This window comes from Dioscorea cayenensis, chromosome 24 (genome assembly GCF_009730915.1).
Source record: "Dioscorea cayenensis subsp. rotundata cultivar TDr96_F1 chromosome 24, TDr96_F1_v2_PseudoChromosome.rev07_lg8_w22 25.fasta, whole genome shotgun sequence".
Lineage (NCBI taxonomy): Eukaryota > Viridiplantae > Streptophyta > Magnoliopsida > Dioscoreales > Dioscoreaceae > Dioscorea > Dioscorea cayenensis.
Window position 1 is genome coordinate 436,138 of NC_052494.1, and position 17,963 is coordinate 454,100.

At 32.4% G+C, this 17,963-nt stretch overlaps 4 protein-coding genes across 7 annotated transcripts; all 4 read left to right on the forward strand.

Annotated features, from left to right (window-relative positions):
* Positions 1 to 771: 771 nt before the first annotated feature.
* LOC120252868 (dof zinc finger protein DOF5.7-like) lies at positions 772 to 1,541 on the forward strand. The gene has a single exon (XM_039261068.1). The coding sequence runs from the start codon at positions 810 to 812 to the stop codon at positions 1,473 to 1,475; it is 666 nt and encodes a 221-aa protein (XP_039117002.1). The 5' UTR covers positions 772 to 809; the 3' UTR covers positions 1,476 to 1,541.
* A 252-nt stretch (positions 1,542 to 1,793) lies between these two features.
* On the forward strand, positions 1,794 to 6,107 carry LOC120252862 (probable beta-D-xylosidase 2). Its single transcript, XM_039261059.1, has 6 exons — positions 1,794 to 2,282; positions 2,970 to 3,281; positions 3,398 to 3,567; positions 3,892 to 3,992; positions 4,083 to 4,850; positions 5,387 to 6,107. The coding sequence occupies exons 1-6, from the start codon at positions 1,794 to 1,796 to the stop codon at positions 6,001 to 6,003; spliced, it is 2,457 nt and encodes an 818-aa protein (XP_039116993.1). The 3' UTR covers positions 6,004 to 6,107.
* Positions 6,108 to 8,677: 2,570 nt separating this feature from the next.
* LOC120252848 (serpin-ZXA-like) lies at positions 8,678 to 11,424 on the forward strand. Of its 4 annotated transcripts, none has more exons than XR_005534162.1 (4): positions 8,678 to 9,111; positions 10,064 to 10,716; positions 11,018 to 11,198; positions 11,282 to 11,424. XR_005534162.1 is itself a non-coding variant. In XM_039261039.1 (3 exons), exons 1-3 carry the CDS (start codon positions 8,722 to 8,724, stop codon positions 11,031 to 11,033), a joined length of 1,059 nt encoding a protein of 352 aa, XP_039116973.1. In that variant the 5' UTR covers positions 8,678 to 8,721; the 3' UTR covers positions 11,034 to 11,424. The 4 variants fall into 4 exon arrangements, 2 of the variants coding, with proteins under 2 accessions (XP_039116973.1, XP_039116972.1); XR_005534163.1 differs by having other exon boundaries at positions 11,285 to 11,424; XM_039261039.1 differs by having other exon boundaries at positions 11,018 to 11,424.
* A 2,122-nt stretch (positions 11,425 to 13,546) lies between these two features.
* On the forward strand, positions 13,547 to 15,707 carry LOC120252822 (serpin-ZXA-like). Its single transcript, XM_039260990.1, has 2 exons — positions 13,547 to 13,984; positions 14,856 to 15,707. The coding sequence occupies exons 1-2, from the start codon at positions 13,592 to 13,594 to the stop codon at positions 15,633 to 15,635; spliced, it is 1,173 nt and encodes a 390-aa protein (XP_039116924.1). The 5' UTR covers positions 13,547 to 13,591; the 3' UTR covers positions 15,636 to 15,707.
* The last annotated feature ends 2,256 nt before the right edge of the window (positions 15,708 to 17,963 follow it).

Sequence of the window (17,963 nt, forward strand, 5' to 3'; positions counted from 1 at the left end):
GCTCTTCCTCGAGTTCAGTGCAAATTAGAGTAACTCGACACGTGTCAATCTCCCATTCACATTATCAGTCCATGACTCTATCATCAATCTTTTCAATTTTTCAAATTTTAAAATTTTTAAAAATATATGATTAATATTTTATATTTTTTTTGCCTTTTATCCCAATATTTATATATTTATCAAACTAATTAAAAATTTAAGTAGATAACCCTCTTTAAAAAATATATATATAATAGCTTAGCGCATTATTCTTCATCATTTATAAAAAAAAACATTATATTTTTATTAAATTATATTAATATATATATATATATATATATATATATATATTCGAGATGTGGATAAACAGCATGTACAATTATCTCTAATATATCTATATCCTTATCATGCTAAGATTTGAATTCCGCATCTTCAACAAAATACACTTTATGTGCAAGACATAGTGCTAATAGATCAAGACACTAAACAAGATGTTGTTAGTGTTATATATATATATATATATATATATATTTCATGTTATTATTATATATAACTTCATATATTAACATATTATCAAGTATATATATATATATACAATGTACAAAACATAGTATTAACATATCATTTCACTAAACAAAACGTTGTTACTGTTATATATATATATATATATATAATATCATATATTACCATAAAATTTAAAAAAAAAATCATATATTTTATTTATTTTTCTTTCTTTTCATCCCTATATTAAGACATGCACTCTTCTCTCATGTCCACCTTCATACATTTCCTCACCATCTTCTCTTCAAAAAAACCATACCACCTTCAAAATGATACATGGCAACGAAGCTCTAGAGTCCAACATGACCAACAACAATAACAACAACAAGCTCTCATCTCCGGCGACTACTCCGGCGACCAATGATCACCGGGAAAACCTCCGGTGTCCTCGGTGTGATTCATCAAACACAAAGTTCTGCTACTACAACAACTACAACCTAACTCAACCTCGCCATTTCTGCAAGACTTGCCGGAGATATTGGACCAAAGGTGGCGCTCTCCGTAACGTCCCCATCGGCGGTGGCTGCCGGAAAACCAAACCATCCATGTCCACCACCAAGTCCATCTCCACTAAGTCCAAACCACTCCATTCTGAATCCATGATCAACTTCTCTAGCTCTTCACTGTTTCATCCCACTCACAGTTCACAACTCTTCACTTTACTTGCACCTTCACCCTTCCAAAACCCTAACCCTAACCCAAACCCTAATTATTGTAATATTATTGGCTCATATGGTGGTCAGAGTTTTGGGTTGGATCAGTTTAACCCACTTGTTGTTGATCATTTTCCAAGCATTCAAGAACTGTACCAGAAACTCAGGTCATCATCAAGCAGCTTTCATTACATCAATGGTGATGAACTTCAAGGAATTATAAGCAATCAATCATTTCCGACCGGCGATGAGTTTAGCTACTGGAATGGTTCATTGTTCTAAGCTTTTTCATGTTCAAATTATATTATATCCATGGAATGTGATTCCCTGTCATTAATGTTGTTTTCTTGTTCTTGTTCAACTAGCATTATATATATATATAAAGCTGCTCCTCCCTTGTCATCTTGAAACTTTACTTTTTTTCTTTTTAAAGAATTTTTTTAAAAAAAAGAAAACTATGTCCTTATCCAAAAATTCTCAACAAACATTCAAAAATGAAGATCATAATCACAACCAAATCGTTATAAAATTATCCCTTCATACTTCCTATAAATATGTAAAACTCTAACCTTAATCTATAACCCTTAAGTAATTACCAAGATGGCAAACTACAATCTCTTCATCCTGTTCCTCTCTCTGACCTTTTTCATCACCACCACAACTTCATCAAGATTACTAACTCCATCACCTTCATCTCAAATCCAAAGGCTGCCATACACCCCAGGACCTATTCATACAAATGGACAGAACTTCACAAAGGTGTGTGATCCTGCAAGGTTCACCATTATTGGACTTAGAATGGAGGACTTTGCATACTGCAATGGATCTCTGCCTTACAGTGTCCGTGTTAAGGACTTGATTGGCAGGATGACAATTAGTGAGAAATTTAAGAACCTTAATGATCTTGCTCCTGGTGCACCAAGGATTGGCTTGCCACACTATAACTGGTGGTCAGAAGCTTTGCATGGAGTTGCAAGCAGTCAGAATGGGACTTTTTTTGGTGATATTGTTAAGGGAGCCACTGTTTTTCCTACACCTATTCTCACTGCTGCTTCCTTTAATGCACCTTTATGGAATACCATTGGCAAGGTACACATATGCATCATCATATCTCTGATCTTCTCCTTCTTTTAATTTTCTTTCTCTCTGATATTTATAAGTTTTGTGTACTGTGGCATCATCATCAATTAATGAACTTCTGATCATCATCATCTACTTATATATATGTGTGAATATCATGCATTAATGCGTAGTGTGTACTTTCTATATCTTTTTTGTTTTTTTAATAAGATATATAAGATGGTACACATTGGCTATCAGAAATTAAAGAAATTAACTAGTGCATGTTATTCATCACTGTGTAGTGTGTACTATGTTATTATCTATGATATGAATTAATTTCTCTCTTGCTTATGATTTATATTAGGACTTGTTGTCTATATATATAAATATTATTTCACAATGTGGATATATATATATATATATATAAGCTCTCTCAATATATATATATATATATATATCAATCTTGCATTGTTTTCTCTCTTATATCAAGTGCAATGTTGCTGAACTTGTGTAGTAGTATCATCCAAACCCTAAACATCTCTCCCTTGAACTTATATATGTAGCATCATCTAAACCCTAAACCCTAAACTTCAATCTATATATATTGAACTTGTTAAAGTATATATCATCTATACCTTAATATGTAAATATATATAGAGATTAATTTTTTTGTATTTAAATAGTTATTATATTAACTAGTAGTAATGTCTGCAGGTTGTATCCACAGAAGCCAGGGCAATGTACAACCTAGGTCATGCAGGACTAACATTCTGGAGCCCTAACATCAATGTAGCTCGTGATCCAAGATGGGGAAGAACCCTAGAAACTCCTGGAGAAGATCCATATGTTACAGGCCTCTATGCTGTTAACTATGTCAGAGGTTTGCAAGATGTAGAGGGTTCAGTAACTGTACAAGATCCTAACACAAGATCTCTTAAGGTTGCAGCTTGTTGCAAGCACTACACTGCTTATGATCTTGATAGTTGGATGAAGGGCATGATCGTTCGCCAAGAATACGACGCAAGAGTACGTATAAATAATACTGATCTCGATCGATGAATTAGCATGTACTTACATATATACAACTCTATAAGGTTAATAATGTTTTTTTTTTGTGTTAATTTGTGAATATATATATGAAGGTGACTGAACAAGACATGGTGGAAACTTTCAATAGACCATTTGAGACTTGTGTTAGAGAAGGTGACTCAAGCAGCATTATGTGCTCTTTCAACAAAGTTAATGGCGTCCCTGTTTGTGCTGATGCCAGATTAATGTCTCAAACTTTCAGAAAAGAATGGAATCTCCATGGGTGAGAATAAATATTTACATTATATAGCATGATAGAGTTAAAAAGAAGTGAAATTTAAGTCAGACATAGTTCAAGATTAATCAAGACAACTGAGTTAATTATCTACAAGTGTAGCATAATTATAGAGATAAAAACAAATGAAATTTAATTTTGTGCATATATGTACATATATTAGCATAGCATGTTAGAGTTAAAGTAAGTGAAATTTAATAATTTAGACATTTTTTAAGGTGCATTTATAAGTAAAGATTGTGTTATATCATCTATGCTTCATCACTGTTGCATTATATATAATTATTGTTATCACTCAAATGATGTTTTCAGGTATATAGTTGCTGATTGTGATTCAGTTGAGGTTATAGCTGAGAGGCAGAGATGGCTCCATGATAGTCCTGAGGCAGCTATTGCTGAGACACTCAAAGCTGGTGAATTCTCACTGAATAAAATTTACAAAAACTTCATCTTCTTTTTGTTTATTTTAATTATGAAAAATAAATTATAAACACTTTATTCAGGTTTGGATTTGGATTGTGGATGGGGGCCATTTCACTTCTACCAGGACTATGGAGAATCAGCAATTAGACAAGGGAGGATTAGAGAAACAGATGTGGACAATGCTTTGACCAACTTGTACACAGTTCTGATGAGACTTGGTTTCTTTGATGGCAATGAAAAGTTTCAAAACCTTGGACTCCCTGACATTTGTTCCAAAAAACACACTGATTTATCTGCAGAAGCTGCAAGACAAGGCACTGTTCTTCTCAAGAACATCAACAACAAAATTCTCCCTTTTGACTCTAACAAGTTCAAAAACATTGCCTTGATTGGTCCTCATGCTAATGCCACTGAAGCCATGAGAGGAAACTATGCAGGAGATCCATGCAACTATATTACACCACTTGAAGCTTTTCAGGCTGAAGTACAAGTGGATGTTCAGAAAGGGTGCTCAACAGTTGCATGCACTGATGTTGATCTGAATCCAGTGATTGATGCAGTGAAGAATGCTGATGCTTCTGTGCTTTTCTTTGGATTGGACTTATCAGAGGAGAGAGAAGAGTTTGATAAGAATGGACTTCAACTACCTGCAGGACAAGTTGAGATTATAAAAAAAGCTGCAGAGGCTTCTAAGGGTCCTGTTGTTCTTGTTATCATGTCTGGAACTTGTGTTGATCTTTCTTTTGCAGAGAAGAATCCTAAGATTGGAGCAATACTCTGGGTTGGTTATCCTGGTGAGCAAGGTGGTCGTGCCATCGCCGATGTTGTTTTCGGTCGTTATAATCCAGGTATAGCTTTTAATTCTGAGCTTCCTATATACTATTATCATTCATATAAAACATAAACCAATTAAAGTTTTAGTTTAAGTATTAGCATTCTATATATATATATATATATATATTTGAAAGCATGCATTTCAAACTTGTGTACACCTTCAAGTTTTGTTTCATATGGATATAGGACAATTCTAGTAGTATATATATATATATATATATATGAATATAATTAATACAATGGATTTAGGGTTCTACATATATATATATATATATATATATACAAATATTGAAACAAGCTCTAGTGCTTTATGTATGTGAATGTTTAATGAATTGATTATATATATCTGTTGATATGCATATGAAATCATTCATTTTTAAGCTTTACAGCTTCAAACCAATTAAGTTCTACATAAAACTATATATTCAGAGTTCTATATAAGAATATATATATACATACATTAATATATATTCATGCTTTAGGTGCTCATGCCACATAGAAAAAATTAATATTTATATATATATACTAATTAATTACATTTTGCATGCAGCTGGGAGGTTACCATTAACTTGGTACAACTCAGACTACGTGGACCAACTCCCCATGACATCCATGCAATTACGTCCAAATGACCAACTTGGCTACCCTGGAAGAACCTACAAGTTCTACAATGGTCCTCTTCAATACCCATTTGGTCATGGCCTCAGCTACACCACCTTCAACTACACTCTCAAATCCTCCACCACCTCCATCTCCACCACCCTTTCCCCACTCCAAAGTTGCAAACAACTCACCTTGAAGCCGAAAGTCACACCGCCGCCTTGCCCGGCCATCAACATCGACGAAAGCCTTTGTACCGATAATATAAACTTCACCGTCATCGTCACAAACACCGGAAAACTTGATGGTGATCATGTTCTTCTTGTTTACTCTAAACCTCCATTAATGGTTGATGATGCTCCTATCAAACAACTTGTTGGCTTTCAAAGGGTGTTTGTCAAGGCAGGACAAAGTTTGGAAGTTAAGTTCTCTTTGAATGCTTGCAAGGCTTTGGGTTTAGTTGAGAAGACTGCTTACAAAGTTTTGCCTTCTGGTGAGCATACCATTGTGGTTGGAGATGGTCATTCAGCTGCTTCATTTCCTGTCACTGTTAATTTCAAGCATTAGATGGGCTTTTTCGCAAACTTTATTTCTAATTTTCTTTTTCTTTCTTTTTTTTTCTTTTTTATTTTTTCTCAACTAGTTCATTCAACGCATAGATGAATGCTCTATAGCCTCTATTTTATTTCAAACATTATTTGTCTTTTAATTAGAAATATTATTTTTATGAAATTGCTCTTTTTGAGTTTATTTCATGCTTGTTTGAATAATATTTTTATTTAGGGAATAAGAATTATTTATTTATTAATTTTATGATGGTGTTTTTGCGATATTCTCTCCAATAAAGTGGAATGTTTTTAAAACTGGACCGGATAGTGAACTGGTGTCATATTTGGGTCACGGGTCAGTCGATTCAACGGATGACCCATTCCGGTCGGACCGGACGTCATAAATAAATAAATAAATAAATATATAAAATAACAAACTTTGTCATATTTTTTATTATAATTATCTTAAATATTTATTTTAGTATCATCATGATTTTATCAAAATCATTAAAGATTCAAATAATTAATCTAGGAGAAGCAACAAATATAACCACATAAGTTAAACCATCAATTAAAATAAAAATATAGAATAAAATAATTCCTAAATGATCTATACCTCTTAAACAATCTACAAGTTTCTTCTTCATTCTCATTTTCTTGCCAAACTTCAAAGTTCCAAGAATCCAAACAACAATTTTAACAAATCAAAACTCAAAGAATATCATAAAACCAAGACAAAAGGAGCCAATTCCCTAAGTCCATTCTTAAAAAATAAAAATAAAAAATAAAAAAAAATTGAAAATCAGGTTCTATCCAGTTTTGGTCCGACCAACCGGTTCGCCGGGTTTGGCCCGGTTTGACCGGTTTACATATTGGCCAACAATTATACTAAACTGGACTGAGCTATGGGCCAGTTCCCGGTTTTTCCTGTCCGACCGGTCAGTCCGGTTTTAAAAACTAAAGTGTGGAATAAAGCAAAATCCTTTTTTAAAGTGAATTAAATTAACTATCAGTCCCTTGTAGAAGATTTTCCCAGATATTCCTCCATCTAAAGAGAATAACAAGTATAATAAAGGGCTTGCATGTACTTCTGAGTTTTAAAAATGAATTATAAAATTGTTTAAGGACTCAAAGTGCCTAACTAAAAATATTTTCCACCCTTAAAACCCTTTATGATTGTTTTTGCGGTATTCTCTCGAATAAAGTGAAAAAAGTGAGAAATAAAGCAATTTTTTTTTTAAATGGATTAAATTAACTATCAATCCTTCACAAAAGATTTTTTTCAGCTATTTTTACTGTGAAAGAGAATAACAAGTATAATAAAAAGGTATTCGAAAGAAAAAAAAAAGTGGAATAAAGCAAAATTTCTTTTTAAGTGGATTAAATTAACTATCAGTCTCTCGTAGAAGATTTTCTCAAATATTCCTCCAGTGAAAGAGAATAACAAGTATTATAAAGGGCTTGCATGTAATTAATGAGGATTAAAAATAAATTATAAAATTGTTCAGGGACTCAAGTATTAACTAAAATCCCTTTTCCACTCTTAAAACCCAAGGGTAGTGTTTGATAGAATAAGGATGAGAATAAGAATGAAAAGTGAAAAGCTTCAGGAATGTGATAAGAATAAAAACTTTATTTAGTTGTAGGAGAAATTCATTGAGATTGGGAAAAAAAAAATAATGAAAAGATATGTGATAAAATTACTTTATATTTATTTATTTATTTATAAAATATTTTAAATATCAACATTCATTTTAATAAGTAAAATAAATTATTTTCATTTAATTTAATATGTAAACATGTTATTTCACTTAAATTATCATTATCAAATATCTAATTTAATTTATATTAACAATTAATTAATATAATTTAATATTCATGATATTTGATTCAAAATAAATATTTATTTAATATATAATTATTATTTTTATATAATTATTATACTTGATATTAATATCTTTATTTATAATACTAATATATATTAAACCAATGGCCTTGAATCAATTGGTATCGAGTCACTTGTGTACGGCATTCGTTTTCGGAGAGAACTCTGAATCGAACCTCATGTTCTATGCAAGATGGCTTTGGGTTTAGTTGAGAAGACTGCTTACAAAGTTTTGCCTTCTGGTGAGCATACCATTGTGGTTGGAGATGGTCATTTAGCTGCTTCATTCCCTGTCACTGCTAATTTCAAGCATTAGATGGACTTTATTGCAAATTTTATTTTTATTTTTATTTTTATTTTTTTGATCTAGTTCATTCAACGTGTTGTTGAATGCTCTATTTTATTTTATTTCAAACATTATTTTTCTATTGATTTGAAATATTATTTTTATGATATTGTTCTTTTTAGTTTATTTCATGCTTGTTTGAATATATTTTTTTATTTACTTTAAGGAATAAAGATTGTTAATTAATTTATTTAATTTATGAGGGTGTTTTTGCAATATTCTCTCGAATAAAACGAAAAAAAGTGAGGAATGAAGCAATTTTTTTTTAAAGTGGATTAAATTAACAATCAGTCCCTCGTAGAAGATTATCTCATATATTTCTCCACTGAAAGAGAATAACTGAATAACAAGCATAGTAAAGGACTTGCATATAATTTATGAGGATTAAAAATGAATTATAAAATTGTTCAGGGACTAAAGTGGCTAACTAAAACCCCTTTTCCACCCTTTAAACCCTTCACTTTCGATCAAACTTCCCCAAAAAAAGGGAATCGAAAACCCTAACAATGGACCTTCGAAAATCGATCGCGAAGCAGACCGGGTTCGCGCTCCGGCTGGCAAACCACGTTGGCACGGCCATCGCCGGGGGCTCCAACCTCGCCTTCTCGCCGCTCTCTCTCCATGTCGTCCTCGGCCTCATCGCCGCTGGATCAAATGGTCCTACTCGTGACCAGATCCTCTCGCTCGTCGGCTCGGCCAGCTCCGATGAACTCAGTTCCCTTGCGTCCCAGATCGTTTCCGTTGTTCTCTCCGATGCCTCGGCCAGTGGCGGTCCCCGGGTCGTCTTCTCCAACGGTGTCTGGGTCGATGGTTCGGTTTCTTTAAAGCCTTCTTTCAAACAGATCGTGTCTGGGACGTATAAGGCCGAGGCCAAGGCCGTTGATTTTCAGTCAAAGGTGAGAATTTTTCTATAAATTTTCGCCCTTTCCCCATTCTTTTAGTGTATTGATACTAAAGATGTTTTTGCCTGAAGTTATTGTTGCATCCGTAGTTTGAACCTTTAATTGTATCAAATTTAGCATGTCTGTATCATATAATCCTTCTGTTAAATTGAACCTTGCCTTATTGTTGTTTTCATGGTATCATTGTAGTGATAGTCCATGCTGTCATATATATGCACTGTTCAGTGTTTTTGGTATAAAGACAACCAAATCTATTGATTCATTAGAGTGTTTCAACTTTTACCTATCAATTACCATGAGCTTATACCATAACAATTTTCTTTGAACTGCTCTTTAGCTCAAGGACTTCTATTGCTTGTTACATACTTTTATGGGTACTCCTGGACTGATGGCCAGATTTATTGGATAGATTTATTCAGTGAAAATGGTTTCTTCTGCGAGCTGATAATTGTGGTACTTTCTTCTTGGTATATCATTTAGTGATAGATTGCTGGTGTGGTGTTGACACATATTTTTCCTTGTTTTCATCTGGAGTTTAGAGAAGATACAAACATATATTGAGAGATGTGGACCAAGAGGTGGGAACATCTGTTTCCTTGGGAAAAATATTCTCTAAGAACCAAAGTGGAAATCTTTGAAAATAATGTGCCTTTTATGCTTAGAAATGATGAAGGACTTCAGCACATAACATAGATTACATTGTATTTAGACTCAGAGTGTTGATAATTTTGAAAATTCCCTGCCTTTGCTGTTTTGCATGGTTGTGTATTGCAAGAAAATGTTACCAGGTATGTAAAAAAATAAATTAAAAAAAAGTGTTTGATTTGTGATCAGAACTATATAGTTTTATTTATTCTCAAGAGGGTTGCCTGTAGTTTGTTCATCTTTCAAAATATTTCTTGATGGTGATCTTTAAAATGAAGTTGGGTTCATATTGTTTCTGTAGGCTGATCAAGTTGCAAAAGAAGTTAACGCTTGGGTTGAGAATGTGACATCTGGACTCATCAAAGAGCTTCTTCCTTCTGGGTCTGTTGATCACAGTACAAGATTGGTCTTTGGAAATGCACTTTATTTTAAAGGGTTGTGGGATAAGAAATTTGATGCAACTGAAACCACCGACTCTGAATTCCATCTGCTTGATGGTAGCTCTGTACAAGTACCTTTTATGACCTCTGAAGATAAACAACTTCTCTCTGCCCACAATGGTTTTAAAGTCCTCGGGCTTCCTTACAAAAAAGGTGTTGATGGGAGGCAATTTTCTATGTATTTATTTCTTCCTGATGCACAAGATGGTTTATGGAGTTTATTAGAGAAATTAAAAGATCTCGGGTCATTGGATCGTTATCTTCCAGCTCGAAAGGTTGCTGTAGGTGAATTTAAGATTCCAAAATTCAAGGTCTCCTTTGGATTTGAAGCATCTGAAGTTTTAAAAGCTTTGGGCCTGGAGTTGCTTTTCTCAGAAAACTGTGATCTGAGTGAGATGGTGGATTCACCCACTGGCCGAAAACTATATGTTTCATCAGTTTTCCACAAATCTTTTATTGAAGTGAATGAGGAAGGAACTGAGGCAGCTGCAGCATCGGCTGCTGTAGCTCTGAGGTATTTGTCCTTGCCTCTGCTGGATTTTGTAGCTGATCACCCCTTCACGTTTTTAATAAGAGAAGACATGACAGGAGTTGTCATTTTCGTTGGGCATGTTATAAATCCTCAATTGGTCTGATAAATATATCCCATGAACAATTTTACGACTGTGGAGCTATGTTTCTGGGGAATGTAGTAGTAATACTGTAAACATGTTTACGACTGCACCAGTGTGATGAGTAAATAAATGGTTGTTTGTATAAATGGTTGGTTTGTCATAAGTGCATACCGTGACATGCTTTTTCTAACCCACTGTCAGGATTATCTCATCTTGATCACCTTCCAGAACAGTAAGAGAGACTTTAGAAGTGTCAATGTCGGCATTTTTCCTCGTCGGAATAAATGAAATCAAGTGTGAAAGCTGTCACGTCTCTGATGCAAGTTTCACTCATTCATGGTTGTCAATCTCATTGCTTTCCTTCCAGTGTGAAGAACGAATGGTTGGTTTGCTGTAATTGTATTTCATGCTGTGCTTTTTCTAACCCATGGTAAGCAGGATTTTCTCATCTTGGTTGCCTTCCAGCAGAGGGAGATGGCAGAAATAAAGATGACACATTTCTTCTTCAGAATTAATGAAATGAAGTGTGAAAGTCTGAAAGCTTGTTATGTCTCTCATGTAAGTTTCACTTATACGTGGTTCTCAATGTCAATGCTTTTGCTGTTGAATTGCCATTCTTTTGTATTGTCTACCTTGATAAAACCTATCATTTTCATTGCTTAGGGTCATCTTATATCTTGGTTTAAGGGACACCTTTTGTCATTAAATGGAGCCTGTTATTTAGTGAGAGGAATAAGACATTTAGTTCGGAAAAATATTTGACTTTTGTTTTTGCATATTGGGACCAGTAATTCTGAAAGGTTTTCAGCATCATTAATCATGCATGAAATTTGTCCATTGGTGTATAGTGACAAGTCCCAATAGTCTGAACACAATTTCCTGAATGATTTTATTTTTTTTACCTTTTTAGCAACTTCAATTGAATATATAGCAACTTTAAATATATTTACCTGAAGATTTTCAGTTTTGTCAATCACACTTGAAATTCGTTACAGTAAATTCGAAGACAAGCTTAATATGAAATAAAAAACTAGGGATAGTGTGAAGAATTTGTCAATTGACCAACAGTGACAGGTCCTAGCACATTGATCATGTCTTTGCAAGTCTGAGTAATGTGAATGCTTGAATTTCTTCTGCTCTTGAATAGGAAACACAATGTTTTAGCTTGTTATTGACTGAAATTCAATCTGTTTACTTGAAAGTTTCTAGTTTCATCAATCTCAAATTTTATTGCAGTAAAAATTTGAAGGGAGAAATTTATTTATTGATTAACAGTGGCAAGTCCTTGTATGTTGTGGGGATGCTTAATCTTTGTTCTTGAATATTAAATACTCTGTTTTAGCTTGTTAACAACTGTAACTCATTCTATTGACCTGAAGGCTTTCAGTTTTGTTAATTCACACTTCAAATTCATTGCAGTAAATCTAAATATGATTGCTGTATGTGGAATCAGAATTAGAGATATTGACAGTGATTTATTCAATTACCAACACTCTGAAGTATTAGCATATTGATTAGTGTCTTTGTGAGTATATGAATGCTTTACTTCTTCAGTTCTTGAAGATGGAACTCTGGGCAATTTGAGTTATTCTCTTATTAATCATATTTCAAATTTATTACATTAAACGGAAAGCAGTGCGCTCTTTGCCATTCCTTAAAATAAGGATTATATATGTTCATTTATTAAAAAAACAAAAGGTTATTCAGATTCTAAAAACGGCAGCTAGAGACCATAAAAGGTCACTCATGCTCATTTTGGAGTTTTTTTTTTTACTTGTCAATTTAGAAAATATATGAAATATGAAATATTATTTTTTAAAATTTAGGACTCGTTTGGTGGACATGATAGGATATGAGAACTATGTTTATAAGCCATTAGATAGGATTTTGTTATTTATCTTACGTTTAAAGTGGACTAGATATGAATGATATATAAATAAACAACATTATCTTTCATAATATAGTTATATATTTATTTTTAAAAAAAGACTTTTTTTTAAATCTTCAATGATTTACGTATCGTAGATTTAATATATTATATTATATTTTTAAAAAATAAATAACCTATAGATAATGTCCATAAATATATTGATTTCAATATCACATATTTCAAAAATTACAAATCATGGAAAGTAAAAGATCATAAGAAAAGAAAAGATACAATCAAACCCTAAATGACGGAGAAAAATCTAATTATAAGGTAAAAAAATAAATTTAATATTTTTTATCAAATCATGCCTGTTTTTACCATTATTATTAATTATCATGTGGTCAGTAGGATAAAGATATAATGCCATGTTTATCATGTTTATTAAATGGCCTTTAATGTATTTCTATAATTTTTTATAAATATATACAACTACACATTTTATTAAATTATATTTTAAATAAAGATAATTTTAGAAAGTATATAAACTTTAGATTTTTAATTAATTTAATTAATTTTTAAATTTATATGAATTTGTTAAAATGGATAAATAAAAAAGAAATAGTATTTTTTAATAATTTTTTTCCAGCGAGAAAAACGTGAGGAATAAAATAAAGCAAATTTCTTTTTAAAGCCGAGTAAATTAACCATCAGCCCCTCTTGGAAGATTTCATCTGATGTTCTTCCACTGAAAGAGGACGAATCTGTAAAACAAACATAATAAAGGGCTTGCATGTAATTTAAAAGTATTAAAAATAAATAACTAAAAACTCTTTTATTTTTCCTTAAACCCATAACTTCGATCAAACTCCCCAAAAAAAACCACAACCGAATCGAAAACCCTAACAATGTTCCTTCGAAAATCGATCGCGAAGCAGACGGGGTTCGCGCTCCGGCTGGCAAACCACGTTGGTGCGGCCGCGGCCATCGACGGGCGGAACCTCGTCTTCTCGCCGCTCTCTCTCCACTCCATGCTCAGCCTCATTGCCGCTGGCTCGAAGGGTCCTACCCGTGACGAGATCCTCCCGGTCCTCGGCTCTGCGAACCTCGGTGAACTCAGCTCCCTCGCGTCCCGGATCGTTTCCGTTGTTCTCTCCGACGCCTCGGCCAGTGGCGGGCCCCGGATCGTCTTCTCCAATGGTGTCTGGGTCGATCGTTCGGTTTCTTTGAAGCCTTCTTTCAAACAGATCGCGTCTGAGACGTATAAGGCCGAGGCCAAGACCGTCGATTTTCAATCAAATGTGAGAATTTAATTTTTCGATCTTTCTTCATTCGTTAGTATTGTGATACCAAAGATGGTGGTTCTTTTTTTTTTATTTTTTATTTTTATTTTAAATTAAGTTGTTGTTGTATCTAGAGTTTGAACTTTTAATTTTAGCAATTTCAGCATGTTATACCCTAATATTCCTTGTCATAATGAAGTTGTTGTTGTATCTAGAGTTTGAACTTTTAATTCTAGCAATGTCAGCATATTATACCCTAATTTTCCTAGTCATAATGAAGTTGTTGTATCTAGAGTTTGAACCTTTAATTCTAGCAATTTCAGCATGGTATACCCTACTTTTCCTAGTCATAATGAAGTTGTTGTTGTATCTAGAGTTTGAACTTTTAACTCTAGCAATTTCAGCATGTTATACCCTAATTTTCCTAGTCATGGATCTGGACATGTTGTGAGGACCTATCATTAATGTGTGAATTTAGCTAGGCAGCCCATTGAAATTCTTGAATTTGAATTTGAGTTATATGAGTGATGGAAGATATTCTGAAAGAACCAAAGTGGAAATCTTTGAAAATAATGTGCTTTTTGTGCTTAGAAATGATTAAGTGTTTCAGCGCATAACATATTAACATCTATTACATTATATTGTATATTCGGAATGTTGATGATTGTGAAAATTTCCTGCTTTTGCTGTTTTACTTGGTTGTGCATTTCAAGAAAATGATACCTGGCATGTGAAAAAGTAAAAAAAGAAAAGAAAAGAAGTTTTGCTTGTGATCAGAAATATTTAGTTCTATTTATTCCCAAGAGGGTTGCCTGTAGTTTGTTAATCTTCCTAAATGTTTCTTGATAGTGGTCTTTAAAATGAAGTTGGGTTCATATTGTTTCTCTAGGCTGATCAAGTTGCAAAAGAAGTTAACGCTTGGGTTGAGAATTTGACATCTGGACTCATCAAAGGCCTTCTTCCTTCTGGGTCTGTTGATCACGAGACAAGATTGGTCTTTGGCAATGCCCTTTATTTTAAAGGGTTGTGGGATAAGAAATTTGATGCAACGGGAACCACCAACTCTGAATTCCATCTGCTCGATGGTAGTTCTGTACAGGTACCTTTTATGACCTCTGAAGATAAACAACTTCTCTCTGCCCATGATGGTTTTAAAGTCCTCGGGCTTCCTTACAAAAAAGGTGTTGATGGGAGGCAATTTTCTATGTATTTATTTCTTCCTGATGCACAAGATGGTTTATGGAGTTTATTAGAGAAATTAAAAGATCTCGGGTCATTGGATCGTTATCTTCCAGCTCGAAAGGTTGCTGTAGGTGAATTTAAGATTCCAAAATTCAAGGTCTCCTTTGGATTTGAAGCATCTGAAGTTTTAAAAGCTTTGGGCCTGGAGTTGCTTTTCTCAGAAAACTGTGATCTGTCTGAGATGGTGGACTCACCCACTGGCCAAAATCTATATGTTCCATCAGTTATCCACAAATCCTTTATTGAAGTAAATGAGGAAGGAACTGAAGCAGCTGCTGCATCTGTTGTTGTAGTGTTAGGGTCAGCGCGCGTGTATCAACCTCCGCTGGATTTCGTTGCTGATCACTCCTTCCTGTTTTTAATCAGAGAAGACAGGACAGGAGTTATCCTGTTCGTTGGGCATGTTATAAATCCTCTGTTGGTTTGATAAATGTCTCCGGTAAACAATTTAGGTATTACCTTTTTAGCATTTTTAATTGAATATATTTACCTGAAGATTTTCAGCTTTGTCAATCATGCTTGAAATTCGTTGCAGTAAATCTGAAGGCAAGCTTTATATGAAATCAAAAATAGAGATAGTGAGATAATTTAGTAATTGACCAATAGTGACAGGTCCTATCACATTGATTATGTCTGCGCAAGTCTGAGTAATCAGAAATGTGAATGTTTGGACATCTTATGCTCTTGAATAGGAAACACAATGTTTTAGCTTATTATTGACTGCAATTCACTCTGTTACTTGAAGGTTTTAGTTTCATCATTCTTCAAATTCATTGCATGAAAAATTCAGAGGGAGAAATTTATCCATTGATTAACAGTGACAAGTCCTTGTTTATTGTGGGGGATGCTTAACCTTTGTTCTTGAATATCAGATACTCAGCTTGTTAGCAACTGTAACTCATTTTATTGACCTGAAGGCTTTCAGTTTTGTTATTCATTCATTGCAGTAAATCTAAATATGATTGCTGTATGTGGAATCAGAGATAGAGATATACACACAGATTTATTCAATTAGTGACACTGTTAAGTCCTAGCATATTGATTAAGTGTTTTTCTTCTTCAGTTCTTGAGTATTGAACTCTCGGCAATTTGAGTTTTTTTTCTTTATTAATCACACTTCAAATGTATTACATCAAATGCAAAGCAGAGCATTCTTGGCCATTTGAGTATTCTGATTGCTTAACCTTCATAGTCATGAATATCAAACAGTGTTTTTAGCTTGTTTGCAGCTGTAATTCAATCCTATTTACCTTAAGTTCTTCAGTTTTCATGATGTATTTTATTTTATTTTATTTATTTAAAATATTATTTTTATGATATTATTCTTTTTGGAGCTCATTTCATGTTTGTTTGAATGGTGTTTTTATTTTATTTTGAGGAATAAGGATTTAGTAGTCAAGGTGTACACACATGGGTAATGAAAACCGCACAAATTAAATTTCACACACAATGGGATTAGGACCATTTTGCCAAAAGCTTTTCATAATTAAAATTATTTTCTCTGGTTTTTTTACTTGTCTATTTTATCTAAATCGTACGAATTAAAAAAATTAGTTAAAATTTGTTGTAATCTAAAATTTATAAAAATTATATTAATGTTTCAGATTACTTTTATTTTAAATATGTTTTAAGAAGTAGAAAAAAATTGGCAAAAAAATCATTAAATATTTTATAAATTTTTTAAATGGACAAGTAAAAATTACCAAAGAAAACCTTTAAAATGTGACAAGTAAAAAAAAAAAAAATCCTGAAATAGTTTTTTTTTAATTCAATGATGGATGTTTTTTAGATTGAAAAAAAAAAGAGAGGAAATAAAGCAAATTTCTTTTTAAAGTGGATTAAATTAACCATCATCCCTTTTTAGATTTTATAGGATCTATAACATCTATTGTAAGATCGGATCATAAAATAATAAGATTTTATTAACTACTAAAAATTGATATTAATATATACAAAAGTATTTATGAACTAATTAATATTATTTACTAATATAACAATTTCAAGATTATGATTGCATTAAGTGAGAAGAAGATCGAGATAAGATAAGATGTGAGATGATATCGTGAGTCTTGATCCATGGTGAGAAATTGAGAAAGATCAGATAAAATGAGAAAGATTAGATAAAAATTAAGATTAGATAAAAATATAAAAATATAAAATCTTCCCTTCATATGATTTTGATGATCATAACTATCCAAATGCCTCAAATTAATATATTTTATTTAATAAAGCTATATATATATTTTTTAAAAAATAGTTATTTTAATAGTTTTAAAAATAGGTCAAATTGATCTGATTTTACAGATTTTACCCGGTTAACACCCTGATTTTAGTTATTTGTGATTTTTATATAATTTTAGATGATTTTATGTTTTAAAATCATAGAATCATACGATTTTATGGTTAAAATCGTTGAATTGTTAACACGCCTGATTTTTAGTTATTTTATACAATTTTACCTTATTTTATTTTATAATTTAAAATCATAAAATCGGATAATTTTTATAGTTAAAATCGTTGAATAATTATCACGCCTGATTTTAGTTATTTACTATTTTAGTTATTTATTATTTTTATACAATTTTATCTTATTTTATTTTATAATTTAAAATCATAAAATCGGATAATTTTTATAGTTAAAATCGTTGAATAATTATCACGCCTGATTTTAGTTATTTACTATTTTAGTTATTTATTATTTTTACACAATTTTATCTTATTTTATTTTATAATTTAAACTCATAAAATCGGATAA

What these genes read in the sequence shown, in the direction of transcription:
- LOC120252822 (XM_039260990.1), top strand. Translation starts at nt 13,592, where the DNA reads ATGTTCCTTCGAAAATCGATCGCGAAGCAGACGGGGTTCGCGCTCCGG. An exon ending in CCGTCGATTTTCAATCAAAT is followed by an intron (nt 13,985 to 14,855) that starts GTGAGAATTTAA and finishes TTGTTTCTCTAG; the next exon opens with GCTGATCAAGTTGCAAAAGA.
- LOC120252848 (XM_039261038.1), top strand. Translation starts at nt 8,722, where the DNA reads ATGGACCTTCGAAAATCGATCGCGAAGCAGACCGGGTTCGCGCTCCGG. An exon ending in CCGTTGATTTTCAGTCAAAG is followed by an intron (nt 9,112 to 10,063) that starts GTGAGAATTTTT and finishes TTGTTTCTGTAG; the next exon opens with GCTGATCAAGTTGCAAAAGA.
- LOC120252862 (XM_039261059.1), top strand. Translation starts at nt 1,794, where the DNA reads ATGGCAAACTACAATCTCTTCATCCTGTTCCTCTCTCTGACCTTTTTC. An exon ending in GCCAAGAATACGACGCAAGA is followed by an intron (nt 3,282 to 3,397) that starts GTACGTATAAAT and finishes ATATATATGAAG; the next exon opens with GTGACTGAACAAGACATGGT. An exon ending in AAAGAATGGAATCTCCATGG is followed by an intron (nt 3,568 to 3,891) that starts GTGAGAATAAAT and finishes TGATGTTTTCAG; the next exon opens with GTATATAGTTGCTGATTGTG.
- LOC120252868 (XM_039261068.1), top strand. Translation starts at nt 810, where the DNA reads ATGATACATGGCAACGAAGCTCTAGAGTCCAACATGACCAACAACAAT.